Source organism: Penicillium brevicompactum, assembly GCF_028827555.1.
Source record: "Penicillium brevicompactum strain IBT 35665 chromosome Unknown utg000006l_segment0_segment0, whole genome shotgun sequence".
In the NCBI taxonomy this organism is placed as follows: domain Eukaryota; kingdom Fungi; phylum Ascomycota; class Eurotiomycetes; order Eurotiales; family Aspergillaceae; genus Penicillium; species Penicillium brevicompactum.
The window spans coordinates 4,859,827-4,881,963 of NW_026623209.1; the positions used below are offsets into that span (position 1 = coordinate 4,859,827).

The 22,137-nt window shown below is 50.3% G+C and overlaps 12 protein-coding genes across 12 annotated transcripts; 5 read left to right on the forward strand and 7 right to left on the reverse strand.

Moving 5' to 3' along the window:
- Nucleotides 1-246: 246 nt before the first annotated feature.
- stm1 (uncharacterized protein) lies at nucleotides 247-1,660 on the reverse strand (the record flags this gene model as incomplete). The annotated part of the gene is made up of 4 exons (XM_056959347.1): nucleotides 247-871; nucleotides 1,001-1,124; nucleotides 1,178-1,349; nucleotides 1,640-1,660. The coding sequence occupies 4 exons, from the start codon at nucleotides 1,658-1,660 to the stop codon at nucleotides 247-249; spliced, it is 942 nt and encodes a 313-aa protein (XP_056808737.1).
- Nucleotides 1,661-3,132: 1,472 nt separating this feature from the next.
- Nucleotides 3,133-3,516, forward strand: N7506_010055 (uncharacterized protein; the record flags this gene model as incomplete). The annotated part of the gene is made up of 2 exons (XM_056959348.1): nucleotides 3,133-3,290; nucleotides 3,315-3,516. 2 exons carry the CDS (start codon nucleotides 3,133-3,135, stop codon nucleotides 3,514-3,516), a joined length of 360 nt encoding a protein of 119 aa, XP_056808738.1.
- A 392-nt stretch (nucleotides 3,517-3,908) lies between these two features.
- N7506_010056 (uncharacterized protein) lies at nucleotides 3,909-4,853 on the forward strand (the record flags this gene model as incomplete). The annotated part of the gene is made up of 1 exon (XM_056959349.1): nucleotides 3,909-4,853. One exon carries the CDS (start codon nucleotides 3,909-3,911, stop codon nucleotides 4,851-4,853), a length of 945 nt encoding a protein of 314 aa, XP_056808739.1.
- A 215-nt stretch (nucleotides 4,854-5,068) lies between these two features.
- Nucleotides 5,069-6,443, reverse strand: N7506_010057 (bZIP transcription factor; the record flags this gene model as incomplete). Its single annotated transcript, XM_056959350.1, has 2 exons — nucleotides 5,069-6,166; nucleotides 6,279-6,443. 2 exons carry the CDS (start codon nucleotides 6,441-6,443, stop codon nucleotides 5,069-5,071), a joined length of 1,263 nt encoding a protein of 420 aa, XP_056808740.1.
- A 1,881-nt stretch (nucleotides 6,444-8,324) lies between these two features.
- Nucleotides 8,325-9,579, forward strand: pex19 (putative peroxisomal membrane protein receptor Pex19; the record flags this gene model as incomplete). The annotated part of the gene is made up of 3 exons (XM_056959351.1): nucleotides 8,325-8,505; nucleotides 8,578-9,413; nucleotides 9,472-9,579. The coding sequence occupies 3 exons, from the start codon at nucleotides 8,325-8,327 to the stop codon at nucleotides 9,577-9,579; spliced, it is 1,125 nt and encodes a 374-aa protein (XP_056808741.1).
- Nucleotides 9,580-9,822: 243 nt separating this feature from the next.
- N7506_010059 (uncharacterized protein) lies at nucleotides 9,823-10,569 on the reverse strand (the record flags this gene model as incomplete). Its single annotated transcript, XM_056959352.1, has 2 exons — nucleotides 9,823-10,049; nucleotides 10,113-10,569. 2 exons carry the CDS (start codon nucleotides 10,567-10,569, stop codon nucleotides 9,823-9,825), a joined length of 684 nt encoding a protein of 227 aa, XP_056808742.1.
- A 1,087-nt stretch (nucleotides 10,570-11,656) lies between these two features.
- midA (putative cell wall protein) lies at nucleotides 11,657-12,457 on the reverse strand (the record flags this gene model as incomplete). The annotated part of the gene is made up of 1 exon (XM_056959353.1): nucleotides 11,657-12,457. The coding sequence occupies one exon, from the start codon at nucleotides 12,455-12,457 to the stop codon at nucleotides 11,657-11,659; it is 801 nt and encodes a 266-aa protein (XP_056808743.1).
- Nucleotides 12,458-14,273: 1,816 nt separating this feature from the next.
- On the reverse strand, nucleotides 14,274-15,368 carry N7506_010061 (alkene reductase; the record flags this gene model as incomplete). The annotated part of the gene is made up of 1 exon (XM_056959354.1): nucleotides 14,274-15,368. One exon carries the CDS (start codon nucleotides 15,366-15,368, stop codon nucleotides 14,274-14,276), a length of 1,095 nt encoding a protein of 364 aa, XP_056808744.1.
- A 1,033-nt stretch (nucleotides 15,369-16,401) lies between these two features.
- N7506_010062 (MFS transporter) lies at nucleotides 16,402-18,000 on the forward strand (the record flags this gene model as incomplete). The annotated part of the gene is made up of 2 exons (XM_056959355.1): nucleotides 16,402-16,745; nucleotides 16,800-18,000. 2 exons carry the CDS (start codon nucleotides 16,402-16,404, stop codon nucleotides 17,998-18,000), a joined length of 1,545 nt encoding a protein of 514 aa, XP_056808745.1.
- Nucleotides 18,001-18,300: 300 nt separating this feature from the next.
- On the reverse strand, nucleotides 18,301-20,666 carry N7506_010063 (uncharacterized protein; the record flags this gene model as incomplete). Its single annotated transcript, XM_056959356.1, has 5 exons — nucleotides 18,301-18,787; nucleotides 18,843-19,858; nucleotides 19,902-20,140; nucleotides 20,213-20,497; nucleotides 20,552-20,666. 5 exons carry the CDS (start codon nucleotides 20,664-20,666, stop codon nucleotides 18,301-18,303), a joined length of 2,142 nt encoding a protein of 713 aa, XP_056808746.1.
- A 779-nt stretch (nucleotides 20,667-21,445) lies between these two features.
- On the reverse strand, nucleotides 21,446-21,864 carry N7506_010064 (uncharacterized protein; the record flags this gene model as incomplete). Its single annotated transcript, XM_056959357.1, has 4 exons — nucleotides 21,446-21,525; nucleotides 21,584-21,707; nucleotides 21,761-21,778; nucleotides 21,832-21,864. The coding sequence occupies 4 exons, from the start codon at nucleotides 21,862-21,864 to the stop codon at nucleotides 21,446-21,448; spliced, it is 255 nt and encodes an 84-aa protein (XP_056808747.1).
- Nucleotides 21,865-21,927: 63 nt separating this feature from the next.
- Nucleotides 21,928-22,110, forward strand: N7506_010065 (uncharacterized protein; the record flags this gene model as incomplete). Its single annotated transcript, XM_056959358.1, has 1 exon — nucleotides 21,928-22,110. The coding sequence occupies one exon, from the start codon at nucleotides 21,928-21,930 to the stop codon at nucleotides 22,108-22,110; it is 183 nt and encodes a 60-aa protein (XP_056808748.1).
- Between the last annotated feature and the right edge of the window lie 27 nt (nucleotides 22,111-22,137).

A 22,137-nucleotide genomic window follows, 5' to 3' on the forward strand; every position in this document is an offset into this window, starting at 1 on the left:
CACATAAGATCACCCTCGGAATACGCCCTTTCTCCCCTCGAGAAAAGAAAAACACTGTAAACCAAGGAGTTATTGCTTCCACCGGAGTACGGAATCCCTCATATCAAACATCCTCTCAAAATCTCCAAAAGAGGACAAAAACTCATCGCAGATGAAGCGAAATCGCTCAAGTAGAGATCGGAAGCGAGACGATTCAAAAAAGCAAATCCGGTCCGGGAGCACGATTTCCATCGGAAATCAGACAATTTAGTTGCCGCCGAGGCTGGGGAAGTTCTTCTCGTCGACAGTAGGGCCAGCGGGGCCACGGGCGTTGCCACGGGGAGCACCACCGCGAGCAGCGGGGGCACCACCACGGGGGGCACGGTCACCACGAGGGGCACGGTCGCCACCACGGGGACCACCACGGCCACGCTCGGAGCGCTCGCCGCCGCGGGCGGGACGGTCACCACCACGGGGGGCACGGCCGCCGCGGGGAGCGGGGCCAGAGCGGGGAGGCTCGACGTAGCGGAGGTCAACGTCGAGGAAGTTCTTCTCCTTGCGCTGCTTCTCGCGCTTGGCCTTCTCGGAGGAACCCTGAATGTAAGAGTCCTCTTCGGTCTTGGAGAGCTCCTTAGCGGCAGCCCACTTCTTGTCGAGCTTGCTGCCCTCGTTGGCGGTGCGCTCGGGCTTGGCGGCGAGGGTCTCCTTCTGGGCCTTCTCGGCAAGGTAGTCGGCGAAAGACTTGGAGTTATCGGGCTCCTCGACCTCCTCGGCGGGAGTTTGGGGCTCGGCCTCCTCGGTCTTGGCGATCTTCTCGCCCTGGCGCTCGTCGTCCCAGTTCTTCTCGCCGCTCTCGGCACCCCAGCCCTGCTGGACCTGCTTGCGGGTGTCGCTAATATCGAAAATTCACGTTAGTTCGAGTACTTTTTTCGCTAATCTTCTTTCACCGGATAGAAATCTTGCGGGTATTTTTCTTTCTTCAGAAAATCCGGATTTCATTTCCGTGCGTGGGGTCGCTTACGTCTGGCCAGTGCGGGACTGGCGGTCGCCACGGGGGCCACGGCCACCACGGCGGGCGGGCTGGGCACCGTCTTCGGTGGGCTTCTCGCGGTTGTTGTTGCGGCCGGCGTTGCGGTCACGGTAGGCTATTTTCGTGAATTAGTCCCGGATTCTCAGACAAGGTCGTCATAGAACATACCGGCCTCGTTGCCGTTGTTCACACGGGCACCACCGCGGCGAGCATTGCTCTCAGTGTGACGAGCGGGCTGCTCCTTGGGGGTATCACGCTTTCCGGAGCGATCAGTGGGGCGGTCGACAGCCTTCGCGGGGGGGAGGGGCGGGGCGGCTGGGGTCGAGCTCTGGGTCGTTGCCTGATCAAATAACAAGGATTAGTGACCTGGTCGATGGCAGTTCGAATGATGTTTCAAGCTGGTAATTGTGTGGAAGAGAGCTGGGTTTGGGGTCGGAAAAGCTAGCCGAAGATTCAAAGGAGGGGAAATTTACCCAGAAGCTCGTAGAGGTTCTAATCATAAACAATTCGAATTAGTTATTTGGTTCATAGAAGAAAAAAAACCTCCATGTTGCCGTGATCGCATTGATATCGCGGTTCCAGCGGGTTTGGGTCGCCAGCTCTGCGCGGGAGAGCTCCAATTCAGCGTACCTTTGACCGGACGTCCGTCATGACGCCTGAAGTGATCTGGAGGCCTTCCGGGGGAGGCGCTCAACTTTAGACAATCGGTCTAGAGTGTTTAATGGGGGCACAAGGCAGAACCCAAGAGATCCGGCCTGTCAGAATTGAGGATGATGATAGAGCAATGTGAAGGGAGGTCCACGGTTTGTGGTTGCAGGGTGCAATGTGACTAATCAGGAAAGGCGGCTTCTGCTCCTAAGCGAATGTGTCCGCCCACGCTGATTGGCTGCCCGCATCCTAGGGCTTAGGGTACCTTACATAATGACTCCGTCATGGACTGTTTGCGATAAATACTTGACTCTATTTGACTCCCCCATGGCCATTGAAGAAGCTTAGCTGTGATCCATATAGGGACGCCGTTGACAGCTTGCCAGTGGATCCGTCTTCCTCGTGCGAGCGGGCTACTGTCGGTGCGGCAACGCTACTGATACTTGCAGAAGCTATGTAATCAAGCTCAATCCATGGACCAAGATTTGATGCATAAGCTTGGATAGAATGAGCTCGGGAATTTGCATATCTATAGACTCCACTGATCATCCTTTAGAGGATACTTATATATCTCGATCGATATCTCTGACCGCCATATGGACCAAGAGTACGAAGCATTCACGAGTGTCCTTGCCTATAATGGGCTTTGATATTATCGTATACTTGTCCAATCTACCTTCATCAAGCTTATTTCCCTTTATTACTCTCCCCAAAGGTATCCAATCCCACGCCAAGGTTTCTTGGTCCTGGATTATACTGTACATCGTGCAGTTATCGATCTATGCGACAATTTCTTGCGTCATCATTGCCTCATAAAAGCATTGCTACGAATCTCCATGAACAGAAGCACGCATTCTGAACCCCCCAAATGTCCCTAAAGATACTCATGAGACCATGGATAACAGTCCACTCGAGGATCATTGCGCTCTTATGTCAATGGCATCAATCGACCTAACCACGCGCTTCCCCGGTTCTAGATCTTGCCAGAAGCCAACTCATCGAACAAGCCTCCAAGGTCCAGCTCCCAAGGTTAAATGCCAACTGCGCTCACTCCCGAGGCCCAGAGTTGCTAAAAGGGCCTATGATCCACTCCAGTACGAATGGAGGCTTTGGTCGAAGACTTCAATAACCGTGGGAATATCTTTGATTCGCCACCCGGATTGACATCAGCGCGGAATTTCCCAAGCAATATTTCCTACCTCCGCGGGACAAGAAAAGCTACAGCCAGATTCAATCGCCATTGGCATAGACAGAACTGATCTATGGAAGCAGTTCAAGTTGATATGCGACGTAAATGCGGTTTCTCGTTTTAGGGTAGATATTGAGAGGGATGTGCCTGGTCTGCATACATACCCTGGTCGGTTCACGATCCAATAAGGATCCATCTCGATTAAAAGATGCGGTTCTTCAATCAACATGGTCTTGATTGCCAATTTGGCTCTGGTCGAGGCGCTATAGCGCAAATGGCAGTCACCATGACTCGGTTGGCTAAGATCAATGTTCGAGTTTTCAATGAGTTCAATGAGATGCAGACTAGAAGCTCTATGCAAACAAGACCTCGATGTCTGCGATTGGAAATTCCCCATGAACCTAAGTATGCAGTAAAGAACAATGCCAAAGACCACCCAAGCAGGTATGCAGTACTGAAAAGGGTTAGTTCAAAGCGCCGAGCCAATGACACAATAGTCTCGGAATTCGGAGTTAAGCATCTGGGTATTTCAGCGACAGATCAGAACGACCTATGGCTCGAAACTTCCCTGCTGTTGATCACATCCGAAGATGCCCAGCAAACCAAAGCCCGCCGAATCGCGCAAGCGTCGAGCCCATCTCAAATCAAGAAGAGGCTGCCGCAACTGTAAACTCCGTCGAGTAAAAGTATGCCCTCCCCCCTACCCAGCCCACTGAAGTGGAGATATTGAATAACAGCCTTCAAGTGCGACGAGACCCAACCGCAGTGTCAGAACTGTACCCAATACAGCGTCGCCTGTAACTACAATCAAGGACCAGACCTACAAGTAACATGGCAAGACAAAGCGCTCGACACAGCAAGCCAAACAGTCTTCAGTACACTACCACCACCCACAAGTATCATTTCATCAATAGTTATAGGAGAAGGCATTGGATCCTTTAGCCTAGACCTAAACAGCCAGGCCCGACTCCATCGATTCTACCACAGAACCCTACCTACAATCGGCACGTCCCGCATAACCGCCGTGTATCGAAAGGAAGTAATCAGACTAGCGCTCGCAGTATGTCGCACGAAAATGCAGAGCAAAAAAATACCCAGGCTAACAAACCCCAGCACCCATTCCTAATGCGAATAATACTGACACTGGCAACGACGCACGACCGCTATCTTGCCCAGATATCGAGCACGGGAACCCAGGACTCGATTCTCGCTCAGACAGAGTCCCGCCATCGCGCCCATGCAGCAAGTCTCTTAAACGAAAAGCTGTCACTTCCTATCCTCCCGCAAGATCGTGATGCCTTGTGGGCGGCAGCAGCTATGCTGGGGATATCAGTTATCACATCCATCCAGGCATCAGTGCCAGAATGTTGGCCGTTGAAAATCACACCGGCGGAACCGGAAACCATCTTTCTTCAATGGATGGATTTTTCAATTAATAAAAAGGCGATTTGGGACGCGACGGATCCCTTGAGACCAGAGAGTATCTTCCACGAGCTTGCGGATGACTATCGAAGATTCATGGCTCCGCCAAAGACATGCAGGGTCGATGAGATAGCGAAGGAATTTGTGGATCTGTGTGGATTCGAAGATTGTGCCACGGAATCGAATCCGTATTTCAAGGCTGTTTCAATTCTAACTCAAATTCGGAACTTGGGGAATGGGCATAGGTCAAGGCCTGAGACGTTGTGTGCGAGTGGTGTTGTGCCGCGGGATCTTCGGTTCATTGGGTTTATGGAGCCTGAGTTCAAGGCTCTGCTGATCGAGCGGGATATACGTGCTTTGCTGATTCTCGCATATTGGTATGCGCCGCTGTCGCAGTGTGTTTGGTGGATGGCTGGACGGGCGCAGACCGAGTGTCAGGCCATTTGTCTGTACTTGGAGAGAAATTGTGGCGATGGCTTGGTCGTGGAGCTGCTGAATGTTGTCAGGGAGAAGTGTGGGCTTGTCGCAGGGATCAGAGATTCGATATTGACGGATGCTGTGGATTCTAACTGGCTGGAGATGTAGATGCAAATGCAGATGCAGATGCAGATGGAGTCGTGAAGATTCGATTCATGTACAGAATGTGATATAAATATACCCTGGGGGAAAGCCAGAAGAGAAGATTGGTATCAAAAATCGTCGCAACGCCAGGCAATGCTCAAAACTTTTAGAGGTGATCATTTACCGAAAATGAACAAGATATAGGACAGAGTGAATATAGCAAAATTTTTGGGATGTGCTCATTGCCGTGAGCTACTGTGTTCGTAGTTGAACGGTGTTGGGAAATGCATGCTAGCGCTTAGCCCGAATGGATCTGTATCCAGCATGGGCTCGTATTGACCGAGCAGCGGATTTGAATTACCGAAGTCGCTGGGCGTTCCTTCGGCTGATGGCTGGTTGAATCCAGACATATTATGAGATCCAGATGCCATGGACTGTGGTGTGAAGCCTGGTACGTAAGACGCGTTTGTTGAGCCATCGTGGTCGTCATCAACCATGTCGGCCTGCGCATCATACTCTTGTTCTGCTTGGGAGGTCAGCTGTGATCCTGAGGCAATCAATGGCGAAAGCCGCTTACCGAGTTGATCGTAGTGTTTTTGGAAGGGGGAGGGATAGTAGGCGGCTGCTGCGACCCTTGCGCCGCGAGGCCCCATAGCCCCGCCACGGGCCTGGGGCTTGTTATCTGATGGGTCAGTCTGGGGCATGCTGATTGCTGGCGGCGAGGCTTGGCTGAAAGATCGAGGTTGCGGGAGAAGCTGGGGGCGATTTTGGGATTCAACACCGGCAGGTGACATGGCACCTTGGAAGCCGAAGCCGGGAGATTTGGCGTGTGACGGGGAGGAAACATGTGAGGTTGGAGTTGCCTGGAATTGTGGCGATGGGACACCATATGCGCCTTCCCGCTGTGAGATACCGAACGCTTCGGGCTTTGCGGCAATGCCTGCGGGGTGCCGTTGGTTGCGAGCACCTGCGGGCGCCGTCTTGGGAGGCATGGGGTTGGCCTTGGGAGGCGCGCCAGGCGCCCCCGTCTTCAATCGTAGCTCAGCCTGCACATCAATGCCTAGAGTCGGGGTCAGTGAGGGTTCGGATGGACAGGGAAGGGCTGGTGAGAGAGCAATACCTTTCTCCAGCAAGATGCGCTCCAGCAGCGAGTTCTTGTAGCGGAGCATCAAGCATTCGTCGGCGGCGCTGCGATGGCTCTGCTGCAAGCTCTGTAGAGATTCCTCATTGCGCTTGATGGTGGTCTCTAGCTGGCGGATATATTCGGTCCTTCGTTCACGGAAGGCGGCCTGGGCCTGGCGGTTGCGTTGCTTGCGCTCTTCGGAGGTAGCATATATCTGGGGGCGGGTTAGGATCGGAAGACGTGATTGCCATACGGTATGAGGCCACAGTGACACAAGATGATAGACATGAATGCGGGGCCCCAGAATTTAGGAAGCTGTTACGTACAGGTTTTCTGCCTCCTTTCCTTTTTTGCGTCTGCGCGGCGTCTTGCAGCGGCTCAACCTCTTCGGGGGTCGACACGGAGGGACTCATTGAGCCATCAGGGCCCGGCTCATGCTTAGGCACGATTGGGTCCATGCCCAGTTCGTTATTCTCGACCATTGAGACCATTGGAGTTCAACTCCAACCGGGAGCAAAGCCAGCGTTCCCCGCGATTACCGGGACTGTTGCCGGTCGAAAAACAAATTTCAGGCGCGCGGCTAAGCGTTTAGAAGGGACGTGCGGATGGGAAGGCAAGTTGTGACATAAAGAAAATTGAAAATTATGAGAAAGGCAGAGTCAGAGGAATAAAGATAGGAAAGGAACGTAAAAGCCTTGTGTAAAACAATTGACTAAAGAAAAAAAGTCTGCCCGGTCAGGAGGGGTTCCCTCGCCCTTTTGACTTTTTTTTTTCCTTTTTTTTTCTCTTTCGCCTTTAACTTGTTCGGGGCCACAGGTCTCCACGTTGCCCGTATGAATGGCTTTCAACTCCACTTGGAGTGTTGTGGGGAGTTGCACCGTACGGTCTGCCTTCTTCGTACCTCATACGTTCCAAGGTTAGTGTGTCCTGGTTGCTGGTTGAGCCCAAGTTGGTTCTTGAATTTGGTTGAACTTGGTTGAACCTGGTTCAACCTGGGGAAGACACCTGGAGACGACTACAGTTGCCCGCGGAGAAGTCCAGGTCCAGAGGCGTTCAGGCGTTCACATCCAATAGCAGCCAACTGACCAACTAACCAACCTATCCGGATAGCCGATACCGGCACACGCCATTTGACTCCAATAATGCACTTCAGGTACGAGGGACGAAGTACAGTACTCTCCGTACTCCGTACATTTGAACTATATGGGCTGGGCATGTCCATTCTCTGCCTCTGCTTGTACACCGTACAGCTGTACAGTTACAGCCCTATACTCCATAGGGTCACCGTGGAAAATCAGACCACATGATCAATCACGCGCCACTCTTCCCCGGACTTTGGAAACGTATGCGATGCAGATTTTTCGCTTTCCGCCCCCAACATGTGCCAAGACTCAAGGATCATCACATCTGAGACCCGAGCGCCCTGTAGAATGACCTCATTTGGCTCGATCCATTCTTCTCCTCACTTCTCGTTGGGGTCTCGCTGCCTCTCTCTCTCCACAAAGCCCTGATCGAAACTAGGGCCAAGTACGGAGTATGGGGTAGTGACACAGGGATTCCCACTGTGGGTTGTCCAAGTGCACGTACAAGGCCGGGCTGGGATGGGTCTAAGATCTTCCCCTTACAATTCTAGAACAGGGCGATACATGCATAAATGCGGTCACCGAGCTGAATCCCAGTGAGGTTCGCAATTGGCAAATCTGCCTCATTTGCCAAGAAAACCTTGGAGATCCCAAGTTTCATGATCAAGATAGAGTACGGTCCAGGGCGGCAGCGGCAGCGTAGTAACTTTCGTGCTTTCAGCTCCAAATTGACTATGAACACGGCACCGGGATCTACACACAGCCAGTTTAACCTCACTTGAGTCCTGAAGGGCAAATGAGAGAACGTCTTGGCTATTCTGTGTCATATCTACTAACAAGCTCTTTGAATATCCGTATGTATTGAGAAATCTCACCCATACTCCGTTCCATCTACTCCGTATGTGTGTCGGAGGTCTTTTCAATGATCTTTTTCATTTTCGTATTTTTGTCGTCTATACACTCCGTTGCAAGTTCCTCTTCCTTCTGCTCGATGTCCCCAAAGTCTGTCATATTTCCAGGAATATTTCATTGTCTGCTATTTCAATTGCAAGAATGCCTATGACAGGGTAGATAAATATTGAGAAACTGAGGTGATGCTGTCCAGATAATCTGGAGCCAGCATCACAGTACGGAGAACGGAGGGCAACTTGGTGTTCCTCGGCGATCGGCATTAATTAGCCCCCCGCCAAAACATCACATGCCGAATCTCATCGCCACGCTTTCTTTGCGACCATTGCATCTCCTTTGAAGCTAGCGAGTCTGCAGTTCAAGTTATTCTGCACAATCGACATGGCTACCACGTCCACTGAGGGCCTGCCCGAGGGAGCCTCGGCCACTGCCACCACCACCCCCGCGGCCGCGGCTCAGCCCACAGATACCCAAGCGGCCCCCAGCGCTGCGCCGGCAAAGACAGAAGCAAAGCCAGCAGACGATGATAACGACGAGGATTCAGAATTTGACGAGTTAGACGGTACAGAACACCCCCCACCATTCCACCCTCCCCGCACAGCCTCCGCGGGGAATTGATACTCACATCCAACAGACGTTCTCGATGATTTCTCCAAGCCCAAGCCCGAAGCTGCACCCGCACAGCCTGCACCTGCCCAATCCCCAGCCCCAGCTCAAGACCCATCCACCGGCATCGCACCGCCCGACTTCGACGAAGATGCTTTCCTCAAGCAGCTCGAGCAGGACATGGCCAACATGATGGGCGGCGGCGCACCAGCCGCACCTACCGCAGACCCCAACGTTCAATCGACAGTCGACCAAGGCGCCGAGATGTTCGCGAAACAGCTTGAGGAGAGCGGGGTTCCGCCCGGCGACTTCTTGAAACAACTTTTGGCAGACGTTATGGCTGAACAAGGTGGTGCTGGAGGGTCTGGAGCTGCGGCGGCGGGTGCATCGAATGCGAAGCCCCAGTCAAGTGCCCCTGAGGCATCGAGTGAGCAACCGGCGGATTCTTTCAACGATGCTATCAAGCGCACTATGGGTCGAATGAAGGAGAGTGGTGATAAAGCTACCGCTGCCGCAAGTAATGAGGATGATTTATCGGATGATATGATTGCGCAGCTACTGAAGGCCGTCGAGGCTGGCGCAGATGGCGCCGGTGAGGATGGTGACTTGTCGAAGATGTTTATGGGGATGATGGAGCAGCTTTCGAACAAGGAGATGCTTTACGAGCCGATGAAGGAGCTGGATGTGAAGTTTGGCCCATGGCTTGAGAAGAACAAGAGCGGTGGAAGTGTACCGATTGAAGATATAGAGCGGTTCCAAAAGCAGGCTGAGATCGTCAAGCAGATTGTGACGAAGTTCGAGGAGCGGAGTTACTCGGACGACGATCCCAAGTGTCGCGAGTACATTTGGGAGCGCATGCAGGAGGTGAGTTTTCCATTTTGAACTTCTACAATTTGAATCTCGATCACTGACGATATCGCAGATGCAAGCAGCCGGTAGTCCCCCCGAGGAACTTGTATCAAACCCACTCATGGGAGATCTGGGAGGCGGCGCCGCCGGAGCAGGCATGCCTGATTGCCCGCAGCAGTAATGTGAAGAATGTGTATCATTGAAGCCCAAAAAGAACATATTCCCTTGATACCAGATTGATTACCAATGGTGGTCCCGTGCCCAGGTGCCATTGGCACCTTCGTTCGCTGTATTGTACATATGCTGCAAACCCCGTCGATACCCTTATTTACCTGCATAAGAAATATACTCAAGACACCAGAACGCCATCCATGCAAGCCCGCAATTTATAAAAGACATCACCCAATTCCCAATCCAGACAATCTCACGACATATCCATATCCTGAGACTGCTCCTGCAGCCCCATAAATATATCATCATAATCATCATCACTAAACGGAACATCATTCCCATTTCGCAATTGATCAACACGCCCGAACCCAGACTGCGCACATGGTTGTGATTGCGCTTGCGCCTGCGCCTGCGATTCCCTCAAAGCCATCTCCATGGCCTCCTCCTGTGACAAGAACTCATCAAGCGCATCCGCATCATCTGACATCATAATTAGCAAAAGCCCTATCCCAAAGTCAAAAAATAAAAACCCAAAAAACATACCAGGAAGCATATCATCCTCCTCATCCTCAATCCCATACTCAGCAACCTCACCCTCTCGCGCCATAGACTCTTCCCAGCGCCTCCGATCAGCAAGATGTTCCATATGCATCATCTGTTCACCGCGCGCCTCGAAGCGGCCTTCGTCGCGATCATTGCGCACGCGATTAAGGAACATTTTGCGGGTCCGGGAGCGCGCGAGACCGGGTTTCTTGAGTGGGTTTGCGATGGTTGAGGCGTAGCGTGCTTCGTATTTAGGTTTGCGGGATGGTGAGCTTGGTGAAGAGGGGGTGTTGAAGTTTGGTGCGAAGGTTGTTGTGTTTAGGTTCATGTTCATATTCATGTTCATGTTTAGTGGGACTGGGGAAGTGTGGTTTTGGGCGTGGCGCTGGATGGGTTCGGTTTGGATGTTGAATTGGAGGGGGGAGGGGTTGGTGTCATTGTGTCTTGTTGGGGACATTGTCCATGGGGGTGTTGAGATGTTTAGGGGGATGGTCGGATTGGGGTGTAGTGGCCTGTTTGGCGGAATGGGGTTTGCGGCGATGCGAACATGTTTGGTTCGGATGCGGAAGTGGGTGGGCGTGTGGTTCTTGGGGAGGGTTTCTTGTTTGGGTTTCTTGTAGGAGGGGATTTTGGGGGATTTGAGATTTTTGCAGGATTGAATTGGAAGGTTAGTTGTCAAGTCGCGATATTAAAGTATTAGACTAGGGGCTGGGAAAACATGCAGGGTGTCTTATCGATCTCGCGTGCCGGACGCGTTCTGGAATGTGTCACGTGAAATGACGATATACCGAGATCTACACGATATGACGGCTGTGCTTCGGGATACGGAGTAATTGAGGTAGGCTTCTTGAGAGGGGATCTATGCTCCGGTTCCTCTATTGGAAATAGCGACCCCAGCGACTTGCGTGGTCCATGAAAATTTACCAACCAATATCATCTTCAACCCAGTGTAGTCTCGTCATGAATATCAATCTACAGGTTGCCCAAAAGGGCAAAGCAAATTACATGGAGTACAAAGTCGATGAGCAATAATTGATATCAAAGCGGCGGAAATAGATAAGCACATGAAGCAGGATAACAAGACTTATTACAAAGTTGATAGGAAACTAAATCTTAAGGGACCTTTGCAGCACGCTGTACAATTTTTGACGTCTAATGCCGCAAAAGGAAGAAAGTATTTGTCATGGCAATGTGATTATCCACAGGAAGTCACCAAGCACATCGACACGGGGAATCAAAAGCAAACGGGGGAGAATCGAGTAAGTGCCGTATTTTGTCTGTCGCGCAAGGATCGAGTTGAGATCAAATGAATGTGATGGTTGCAGAAAAGATCGCTCCGGGAATGAATGTGCAGTGCAGTCTATGAAAGAGCGGCTGGGCCGTGATAAAACGCCCTGAAAATGAAGAAATCAAAAACAAGATTTTGCAACCGAAGAAAGAAAAAAAAGTAACCGTCTCGCCCGTCCGGTCCATAGCGCCTGAGTATAGCATGATGATCGTACAAGTTTTACACTTCGACAGATGTCGAGTCTGTGCAGGTCCACTTAGAAGTTGGATGCCGCGTTGACGGGACCGGGGTTGTGGTACTGGTCGAGTGTGTTCTTGAAGGGGGTGTTGTTTGCTGGGCTGGGGGCCTTCTCACGAGGGTTGGAGCCGACAGCGGTGCCACCCATGAGATCATCCTCGTCACCGAATTGACCGTTGCGTTTCTTGTGGATTCTCCAGAAGACCAGGCCGAGGGCACCGATCAGGATGGCACCGCCGACGCCGACCACCACACCGATGATGATCTTCTTGTCAGAGGAAGACACGCCGCTGGAGCCGGAGCTCTTGTCGCTGTTCAACGAGGGCTCGGCAACGGGGGTGGAGGTGGTGGTCATGACATTGGCGACGGTGGATCCATCGCTGGTCGCGTAGGAGGTGATGGTCTTCACGACAGGGGTCTGGGTGGTGCTGGGAGCCGAGGTAGTCTGGCTGCTATCAGAGCTCGATGTAGATGCAGGTCCATTGGTGGTGGAGGCGGAGGTCTGGGCGACAGTGGAATCGGCGGAGGTGGTCTCTGCTGGCGCGGCAGAAGTGGTAGAAGAGGTAGAAGAGGTGGATGAAGTGGAGGAAGTGGTAGGGTCGGCGGAGGTAGTTGGTTCCTCAGAAGTAGTTGGTGCCTCGGAGGTGGTGGATGATGTTGATGACGATGTAGTAGAAGTTGTCTCGGGCGCTTCGGAACTGGAGGATGAAGTGGTTTCACTTGTGATATCCGAGACGATATTGGAAAGGCCAGCACTCTGTGCTGCGACCGCAGTCAACAGCAGTGCCTGGACGAAGAACGAGAGGCTGGAGATACGCATATTTGGAACGAATGTATGGTCAGTAACGAGGGAAGACCAGGAAGGCAAGGGAATCAAGAGAATAAGCAGAAAATGAAAAAGGAGTCAAAGCGACGGTCAACCTTGGGCCGACGAAACAAACAGTGTTTGGTCCGTATGCACTAGTCCCCTTTAGGCCACACTAGTCTCCACTAGTCTCACTCCAAGCCTGACGCCGAGCGATCTGATCTTCTGATTGGTCGCCTCTTCAATAAAACCACGTTCAAATGGGTCTGGACGTTTTGCTCTTTGAGGTTACAAGCTGTTTTTTATTCTTTTTAGTCTTTTATTCTTTTTAGTTTGGATATAATTTTAGATCATCTCCGTCTACAATTTCAAGCAAGCAGTTGGAGTCTACTAGACAATAATTTTCAAATAGATTTTAATGACAGATGATGACTTCGTACTTCTCCGTATTGGTTCGCAAAACCAAGCGTAATCAGAAATCTCTTCAGTGCCCAGGTGTGGGCTACGTGTGACGAATCCCCCGGGGCCCTTTGTACCCCTCGCTTCCGGCCCATATTTAGCAACAGTCCATTTCTTACTCCGTACGATCTGCCTCTGATCTTCCATGCAACCATCCAACCGCCGTATGATTTACATCGTGTGTTTTAAATGCAATGCAATGGCTACGATCTTCCAAAAATATCCAGTCCAGTAGTTACAGCGTTTTCTGACCCTACATCCCACTGATCCGATGGATACCCGACCCCTTTCATCTGATTTCAATAAGAGCCGACACAGCCGAATACCTAAAAATTGGATTGGGTCCTCGTCCTACGGAGTACGGAGTACCCCTAGCCCTAATGTGTCCATGTGGCGTGCCGATGACAGCCTGCGTTTTCGGCGCTCCCGCCTGTTCTAGAAATGGTGAGGGTCGTCTCACTTGTTCAATGTGTCAAAACCCACCAGCAATAAACCCTGAAAGTTTATGGCAATCACCCGGTGCAGATCCTTCTCAACGTCGTCACACTATTGAGCAGTATGGAGTACTTGTACTCCGTATACTCCGTATAGAAGTAATAATCTTAGACGGTGATCATGTGGGAGATTACGGCCCACGGGCTATTCTTGTGTCTCAGTTGGAGGCCAGCAGATTGCTTACTATTGACCGGCATGAAGCGGGTTACCATGTTGATTTTTTACCTCTTTTGTCTGGTACTTCGCTGCTTTAAGTAAATTTCCACGTCGTCGGAGAAATAGGCGCGAAGAGTGGCTGAGCTGAGGGGTCGAAAGGGCACATATTGGGCAACTTTTTCAACGGCTCTCTCCGGGCCTTTCATTCCAGCCTCTGTGTCTAAGCTCTACGGAGTAGAGGTAAAAAAGACTGCAGTTGAAATTCGTTTTCTTGATACTCAGAACGTACCGCCTCATCTGCATTGTAACTCTCGACAACTCCCTGCTATGTAACGTAACATCCACGCGACATGTGTCTATATGCAAGGGCAACGAGTCAGCCTCTCCGGTTGCCACTGACAAAGGTGGGGCAGGCTGTGGACAATGCAAGCTCCTTGACCTAATGAAACGTCCAGCTAGTTTCTGATAAAGCATACTGTAGGTGAAATTTCCGTTGTTCGAAAGTTTTCCATGATCACCGTGAGATGCGTGAACATCGTCTTCAATTCGTGCCTACTCTGGCCTCGTGAAAGTGGTCTATTCTATGTACAATCCACTCGCAAGGACATGTGGAATATGCAGGATACTGTCGGTAGGGCTCGGATCATGTATCCGCAGTCATCCTCAAGGTTGTGCTCCCAACCACAGCAGAGGTGGCCACAACAGGCCAAGCACTGCTGATTTAATGCTGCTTAATGAACTCTGGGCTGAAGGCATAGTCTCCGTAGCCAGCTGCCTGCGTAGCCGTATAGAAAGTCGACCGGTCGTACGGGGTAAGAGGAAGCTGGTGCTGAATTCGGAACGGAAGGTCGGGGTTCGAGATGAAATGCCGACCAAAGACAACAGCAACGTCGTTGTTCTTGTATTCATCCTCGTATGCACCTTTGACATTGCCAGGGTTATATCCACCCGCGACAAGCACAGGTGATGTCTTGCCCCAAATATCGAGAAGGAACTTAATGCTCTCCCCCTTTTCACAGTCCACGTTGTTGATCACACGTGACTCGACAACATGAAGATACGCAAGTTTGAGAGTCTTCAGCTGTTCCACGAGGAATGAGAACTGAGGAACTGGGTCTGCCATCTTCATACTCTGCCAGGTATTCCATGGGCTAAGACGGAAACCGACTTTCTCGGCTCCAACCGCGTCAACCAAAGCCTTGGCCACCTCGATGCCAAACCGAGCGCGGTTGGGAACGCTTCCGCCCCATTGATCGGTTCTTTGGTTTGTGACATCTTGCAAGAATTGGTCGACCAAGTACCCATTGGCGCCGTGAACCTCGACACCGTCAAATCCGGCACGAACCGCATTTTTCGCAGCAGTTGCAAAGTCAGCGATAATGCTCTGAATCTGCTTTTCGCCAAGTTCCTTCGGGACCGGCATGCCCTCTTCCATCGCAATTGGGCTAGGCGCGAAGAGCTCGTTTCCTCCCTTCTTCAGCTCCTCGGGGCTAGCTGCTCGACCCAGGGCAATCAATTGGCAGAAAACGTGACTGCCTTTGGCGTGGATGGCATCTGTGATCTTCTTCCATTCTGTGATCTGGGCCTCGGTCCAAATTCCTGGTCCGTGGGGGATTCCAGCTTCAGGGGCTGAGATCAGGGTCGCTTCGGCAATGATCAATGTTCCAGGGACTGAAGCGCGTTGCTCATAGTATGGAGTGGACATTGGAAGAGGGACATGTTCGGCATCCGCGCGCAAGCGAGTGAGGGGCGCCATGACGACTCTGTGCTTTAGCTCGACATTGCCGATACGGAGGGGCTGGAATAGTTCAGACATGGCCTTGGTATGTCTAGGTCGGGTATATGACAATTGGTGAAAGTTCGGAAATATCTACTTGTCAGTATTGTGGGATGTGCATTTTATCATTGGAAACACCTGAGCACCGTGCCTTCAACTTGATTGGTAAGAATCTCCAATTTGTGATCGACAGTGGACACTTTTTTCACAATCAGTGGAGATGCCTCGGGAGTGGTCATTGGGTGATGCCACACGGGTATGATAGCGTCTCCAAGACCTCCAACCGCCTCCATGATCTGTTGTATCTTGGGAATTGCAACATCACAAGTGAGATTGAAGGCTGTAAATATCAAATGAGATTGACTTCCATCATCCAGCCAGTCTATCGCCAAATTTTTCCGGGGCTGATTTCTCGAGAAAAATGTGTTAACAGCAACTCAGTATTGTTAGCTGTTTGTAGAAGCGTGGTTATGGACCTTGATCGGAGAGAAAGAAATTTTAGAAAAGTGAAATGAGATGCACTGTAGGCCATATCAATTCCACGCCGCCAACATTAAGCAAGTATCGGTGCCCACCATTGAAAGAAAGGTCAAGCACTGGAGACTGCGGTGTTTTCTATCGACATCAAAAAGAGGTATGACCTCTTTGGGAGAGTAGAGATGTACGGAGTAGAGTAATCACGACTGTGAGTGCCCGCCTTCACAGGTATGTACCGGATATATTTTTCAAAGCGGTTAAAAGAGCCTTTCTCGGTTGTGTCCAACCAGAGTCTCTTTACGTTGTGTTATGATGATGAACTGAAAGGTCTCCATGCCTCCACCTCCAACAACCACCTCCACACATACTCGGTGACTTTTGAAGCAATTCCCCAGGTGCTTGCAATTGACAAATCCAAGCATGTATTTCTAATATGCTGGATTCATTTAAATGACAATTGACTCCAGTATCTCAGAGCTCTTTAAAGTGCTACTTTGGCTTTCACAGTCTGAATGTAAGCTTTAAATATTCGCTTGTACCGTTATTTCCGCTTCATTTTTGACTATTCTCTAGTTGTATCCTCGCTTCAGCAGAAATGCCAATTCAATGGTTGCGAGACAGTTTTCTTGGACAGACTTTACGTCAATTGTACAAGCCCTCGTGGCTTAAGTACAAAGAAGAGACTCCGGACTATTGGCAGCACACCCTCCATTCTCAGGACGAGAAGAAGACAACAGCGGTAGAGTGGTATTCAGAAAATGACGAAGAGAATCCTCAAAATTGGTCAAATCCAAAGAAAGCATTCGTTCTCTTTACTATAGGCATTTACAGCTTTGTGGTGTACATGGCCGCGCCAATTTACACACCCAGCGAGAACGCCTTCATCGAAGAATTTGGCGTGAACAATGCGGAAGCATCTCTTGGTCTTGCTATTTATGTGTATGTTCTATCCTTTGTCTCTTGCTGAATGCGCGAGACTGACTTCAAATGCAGGCTGGGATACGGCGCCGGTCCGCTCTTTTTTAGCCCTCTGAGCGAGATTCCTCGCATTGGCCGCAGCCTTCCATACGCAATTTCCTTCTTGTTATTTTGCATCATCAGCATTCCTACAGCATTGGCGCCCAATGCAATCGGATTCTACTTTCTACGCTTCCTCCAAGGCTTCTTTGGTAGCCCCTGTTTGGCTACTGGGGGTGCTTCGATTGCAGACATCTACTCGACCGAGGTACTTCCACATTCCATGACAACGTGGGTCCTTTGTGTTTTCAGTGCACCCGCCATAGGTGTGCTGGTATCTGGATTTGCGATCCCAGTACTTGGCTGGCGATTTTCCATGTGGGAGATTCTGATCGCCGCGGGCCCGATTCTCATCCTTCTCTTCTTGTTGCCCGAAACCAATCCCACCACCATCTTACATCGACGTGCGCGACGCTTGGAGACCCATGACTCTGATAAATCCCACACTTATCAGACTGCTGCCGATGTCGCCCAAGCGGGTGTCTCTTTTCATGAAGTCATCCAGGAGTCGTTGCTTATTCCATCGAGAATCACTTTTCTGGACCCGGCAATTCTATTCTTGAACTTGTACACGTCTCTGACTTACGGGATCTACTACTCTTTCTTCGAAGCATTCCCAATTGTGTATCAGGGGATGTATGGGTTCAATTTGGGAGAAATGGGCCTCGCCTTCTTAGCTATCGTTGTCGGATCTATTATCTCCTTTTTGGTCTACAACCTCTACATTTACAAGATTTTTGTTCCGAAGACAAAGAGAGGGCAGATCCAAAAGCCAGAAGATGTCTTGGTTCCGGCTTTGTTTGCATGCTTCGGACCAGCCATCGGGTTGTTTCTTTTTGGCTGGGCTGCAGATCCAAGAGTACATTGGATTGTGCCGACGATTGGTATCGTGATCTACCCGGCTTGTGTTTTTATCTTGATGCAATCCATCTTCCTGTACATTCCTGCATGCTATCCTCAATATGCCGCGAGTGTTTTTGCAGCAACTGATTTCACGCGAAGCGCCTTTGCTTGTGGTGCCGTTGTTTTTTCTCGGCCGCTTTACGAAAACCTTGGAGTGGGCCCAGGATGCAGCTTGTTGGCTGGTTTGACGGTTGGATGTATCATTGGGATATATTTGCTTTACAATTTTGGGGAGCGATTGAGATTGAGATCAAAATTTGTGTCCAGGTGGTAACCTTGAAAATTATGAAGAGGTCGAGAGATGGATATGGCGGAGCCTTGGACCTCGGGAATGTTCATTGGTCACTGAACAAAGTACTGACGAACCTTTTCTCACATGTGTCAGCGTATATATCAAGACCTTCTCCAATGACCTTCAATATTGCCCATTGTTCATTTCCTCTGATCAACCGAGCCCACAACTTCACTACTGCAAAAGCTAGATAGGAACAGTTCGAAGATGCGGTTGGCCGAGACCACAAGTCTTCATCGCCCGAGGTCCTTCCTTCTTCAACTATGTCACTGATCCAACTGATCAGACGACTCTCATGTTCTGTGCGCGTGAGCATTTTCTGTCGAAATTATTTGGACACGGCGAGTACATACCATCCAGCGGTCTTGTCTTTTGACAATTAGATATACAAAACAGCCATTTGCTAAGGAAGATGGCGAATTCCAATCCACATATTGAGTGCTGGATACTCCATACAAAAGCGTGGCTTCTTGCAACGTAGTTGACGCCTAGCTTAACGGGTATGCTTAACGCATGTGTAGCGTGCAATATGGCCGGCAGTAGGTGAGGGCCCGCTGGCAGACGTGGCATTTGGAGTAATCGGTTTGCAATTTCCTGTGGATCTCGAGTCCCAAGTATTTTGTATGAGCCAATATTAAGCGCGAGTCTAACGTATGCAAGGCCTAGCAATGCTGTTGAAGTGAATGTCACTGGTCCGTTGGGGTTGCGCGGATCGAGGCTTGATTCGGGAGCTCGTTGCCACTGAGACGTCCATGCATGGAGAGCATTTCTGGGTAAGAATCAGACATAGTCCTTTCAAATTTTCTCACAGGGCGAAGTCTTACCGAATGGTTTCTTTTTGGTGATTGAGTAAGTTATGATCTTCGTCAGTGTATGGATTGAATGCCTGTTGGACAAGCATGATGCGTTGAATAAGAGCATGTAGAAGAAGGTAATTTGCCAGAGGGGATGGCACGGGCTGCGAGTTAAGTAGTTGTGGCTCTTTTGAGCCTTTCATGAGATGTGAGAGGGCTTCTTGCACATACATTTGCCGTGCATTTCCTGATTTGTACACCTTCGCCCATTTTTCCGGACTTGGAGCGATCCATTCGAAACAGGAACACGGCAAACGAAGCTGTAGTTCATCACTCAAAATCACCGGTGGAGTGCCAAATGCGATGCAATGGATATTCAAAAGGCAATAAGAGAAAAGTTTGAGTCTCCTGTCCATCTCCTGCTGTATCCAAGACTGCCAGCTTGGAGGCTCTTGCTGTGACTCTTGGGATTCCACCAGTTGACACTCTCTCACGCACCTCGCGAGAAGACTCTGGAGATTGAATGCCTCTCTCACGATATCTTGCTCGCTTTGCCACGTCGCAAATGCAATGAGATAGAGAGCACATCGCGCCTCGCGCATGAGCTCTCTATATTGCTTGGCTCGTCGGTCCGGATCGCTTGGTGAGGTATCCTCAGAGTAAAGACGTCGATCCATCTCTTTCCGTTCTCTTTCCTGGGTATTTCGCTGAAGAGTGGATTTTGCAGCATAAAAAAGAAAGACTGCTTTTCGGTGCTCATGTCGATACTGGGCACCTATCGCGGCCATCGACAAAATGATTTCAGGCTCAGTGTCTTCCAGTCTGAAAGTCGGGAGATGCACGACTGGTATATGGGGGTAAAATCCATCGAAGAAGCCATTGACAAATCTAGTGAGTGAGTGGCAAGAAGGAAAGGCAGATTGAGAAATGGTAGTCTGAGAGTCTCCCAGGGCTTGCAGCAGACGATTACGGTGGTCCTCAGTAACCCTCAAAATCGGCAGAGTCAATACGCCAAACTCGGCTTTATTTGTATTCTGAGTATTAGCCTGAGCCATGAAAGGAAGCTTAAATATCAGGACACTTACCGACATTCTCTCGTTCTATGGGAAGCTGGCTTAAAGACTGGCTATGGCTCTCATGGGAGGGTTGCTCCTGTGATAAGTCTCTAGTCGTATGGCCAGGCGTGGGATTCAGTCTAGATTCCCCGGCAAATATTTGCACAATACTCGGTTCAGTGGGGAGGACCCATTCAGTGCTGAGGCCCATATTATGACTGAAAGATTCCAAGTCTTGTAACACTAGGAGATCCTGAGGATTGAACATCGAATCTATGTCAGTCAATAAATTAGCTCCATTCTTACTCTGCGGCTAACAGCTGTGGTGGACCAATGTGACTCTACCTTCGAGTGAGTACCCCGGGTAGTGTCCTTGTTGGTCAATGGAGCCAGTAGGGGCACCTGCGCCCTGGAGACTAGGAAGTTCCCATAGGGATGTGTCAGAGCTTTGTATGGTGGATACTTCATCTCCATGTGGTTGCAGGCCGTGGCCATCATTGAGAGTCACAGGCGATGGTTCCTGCGTTGAAGGGGTGATTGGAGAATGGCCAATGTCCTCATGTCGCTTGAGCAGATCTCGGCGCCCAAAGGAGGCACCGCATACACACTTATATGGCTTCTCATTTGTATCTAGAATCAGTTAGTGTCTATCAAGGTCGCAGATCCCTGCAGGGCTGGACATACGAATCCGAATGTGCCGTTGGAGGTGTTCGTGGCGACGGAAATGACGTTTACAGTGAGGGCAGGTCCGAGGCTTCCTCTTGTCTGTGGTTTTCGGTGTCTCGCATGGAGATTCCATGCTCGAAAATTCTCCAAGATTGCGAGTTGTTGAGGAAAATGATCAGGAAACTCAGCAGCCCTGGAGGTAGGGAGTATGAAATCACCCTGGGACTCACTTGGAGGTGGTGTCTATCCGAACATGTAACCTTGATTGAATATTCTTTTCCCCCGAACTGGCAGATTTCGAGAGCCCAGTGGAGATATTGATTTATGTATTTGACTTAGCTTGATCGGAGGAATTAATTCCCATCTCGCCGATTGAAATCATTCAGAGTAAAAAAAAATAGTTGGAGGTAGTGGGTACGTCTTCAACACCTCCAAAATGCCAAGACTGAAGATGAACGACCAACGGGCGCGAAGTTCTAGTGGAGATCTGAAGTGATGAGACCTAGATCCAAAACCATATGTTATGTGCAATATTGAAGTATTATTGTGCGAGGGATTTTCGTGACCCAAAGGCGTGCTTTATGAGCAGTTAATTGGGCCAATGCAAAGCCTGGCATGTATGCCCCAGTGATAGAATCCTAGCTTGACTGGAAGAATAAGCAGCTTGGAACAGTAGAAAGGGCAAATGATGGCATGTTTTGATACCAATTGAATATACAGTTCAATATCCGGAAGACACATAGGATGCAACCCCCATGGGGCGCGAGGGCACATCCCGTTGCATACCGGTGGCTCAATATGAACAACGAACCAACAAGAAGGACACGGACACCACCGCGATTGTTCTCAAACTTCGGGAAATATCATATTCAATTTGGGTATCATCGGTATTATCAGTCAAGTGCGAGGGTATCATTTGTTCTTCGTGCGCCCGTTGAGTTGGTCTTTGAACTCTTCCTTGAAATGCCCGAAGAATTTCTTGAAATCAAAACCTGCGATATACAGTCAGCTGTGACCCAGTACTCGACGAAGACCTTGCGCTGAGCGTACCATCCGCTTCATGATGTGATCCTCCGAGTTCTTCCTTCGGTGGAAGAGGCACTCCATGCCTGTGGTGCTGGACCCTCTGGTGGACTTTTCCAACCATGCGATGGAAGATAGGGCTTCGGAGGAGCTATTAAAACGTCAGAGCGATGAACGCGACTGTTGGCGGCTTGTGGTGCTTACTCGAATAGTGAGCCAAACCTGCGATCAAACATCAGTGAGAAACAGAGTGGCGAAAGCAGGAGAACACTCACCTCCAAGCCCCGGATTAGGAATCCCAGGACCATTTTGAAGATACGTTAATGCTTGACCATTAGTGTCGGCTCTTGCGGAATGCGAGATGTTCAGCAATGATCGAATTGGAGATCGACTGCAGTTTCCCCATCCACACCGCCCCAGACCGCGGCCCCGCGAAGCTTTTCCCCGATGATCTTGCCAGACACCTGACTGTCTCGCAGTATCAGACTCAACATCATTACGCCAAAGGACTAGCTATGGTCTTGTGGCTTTGTCATCCCGCCACTGAGTCCTGACCACAACCGACGATGGCGAGTGGCACC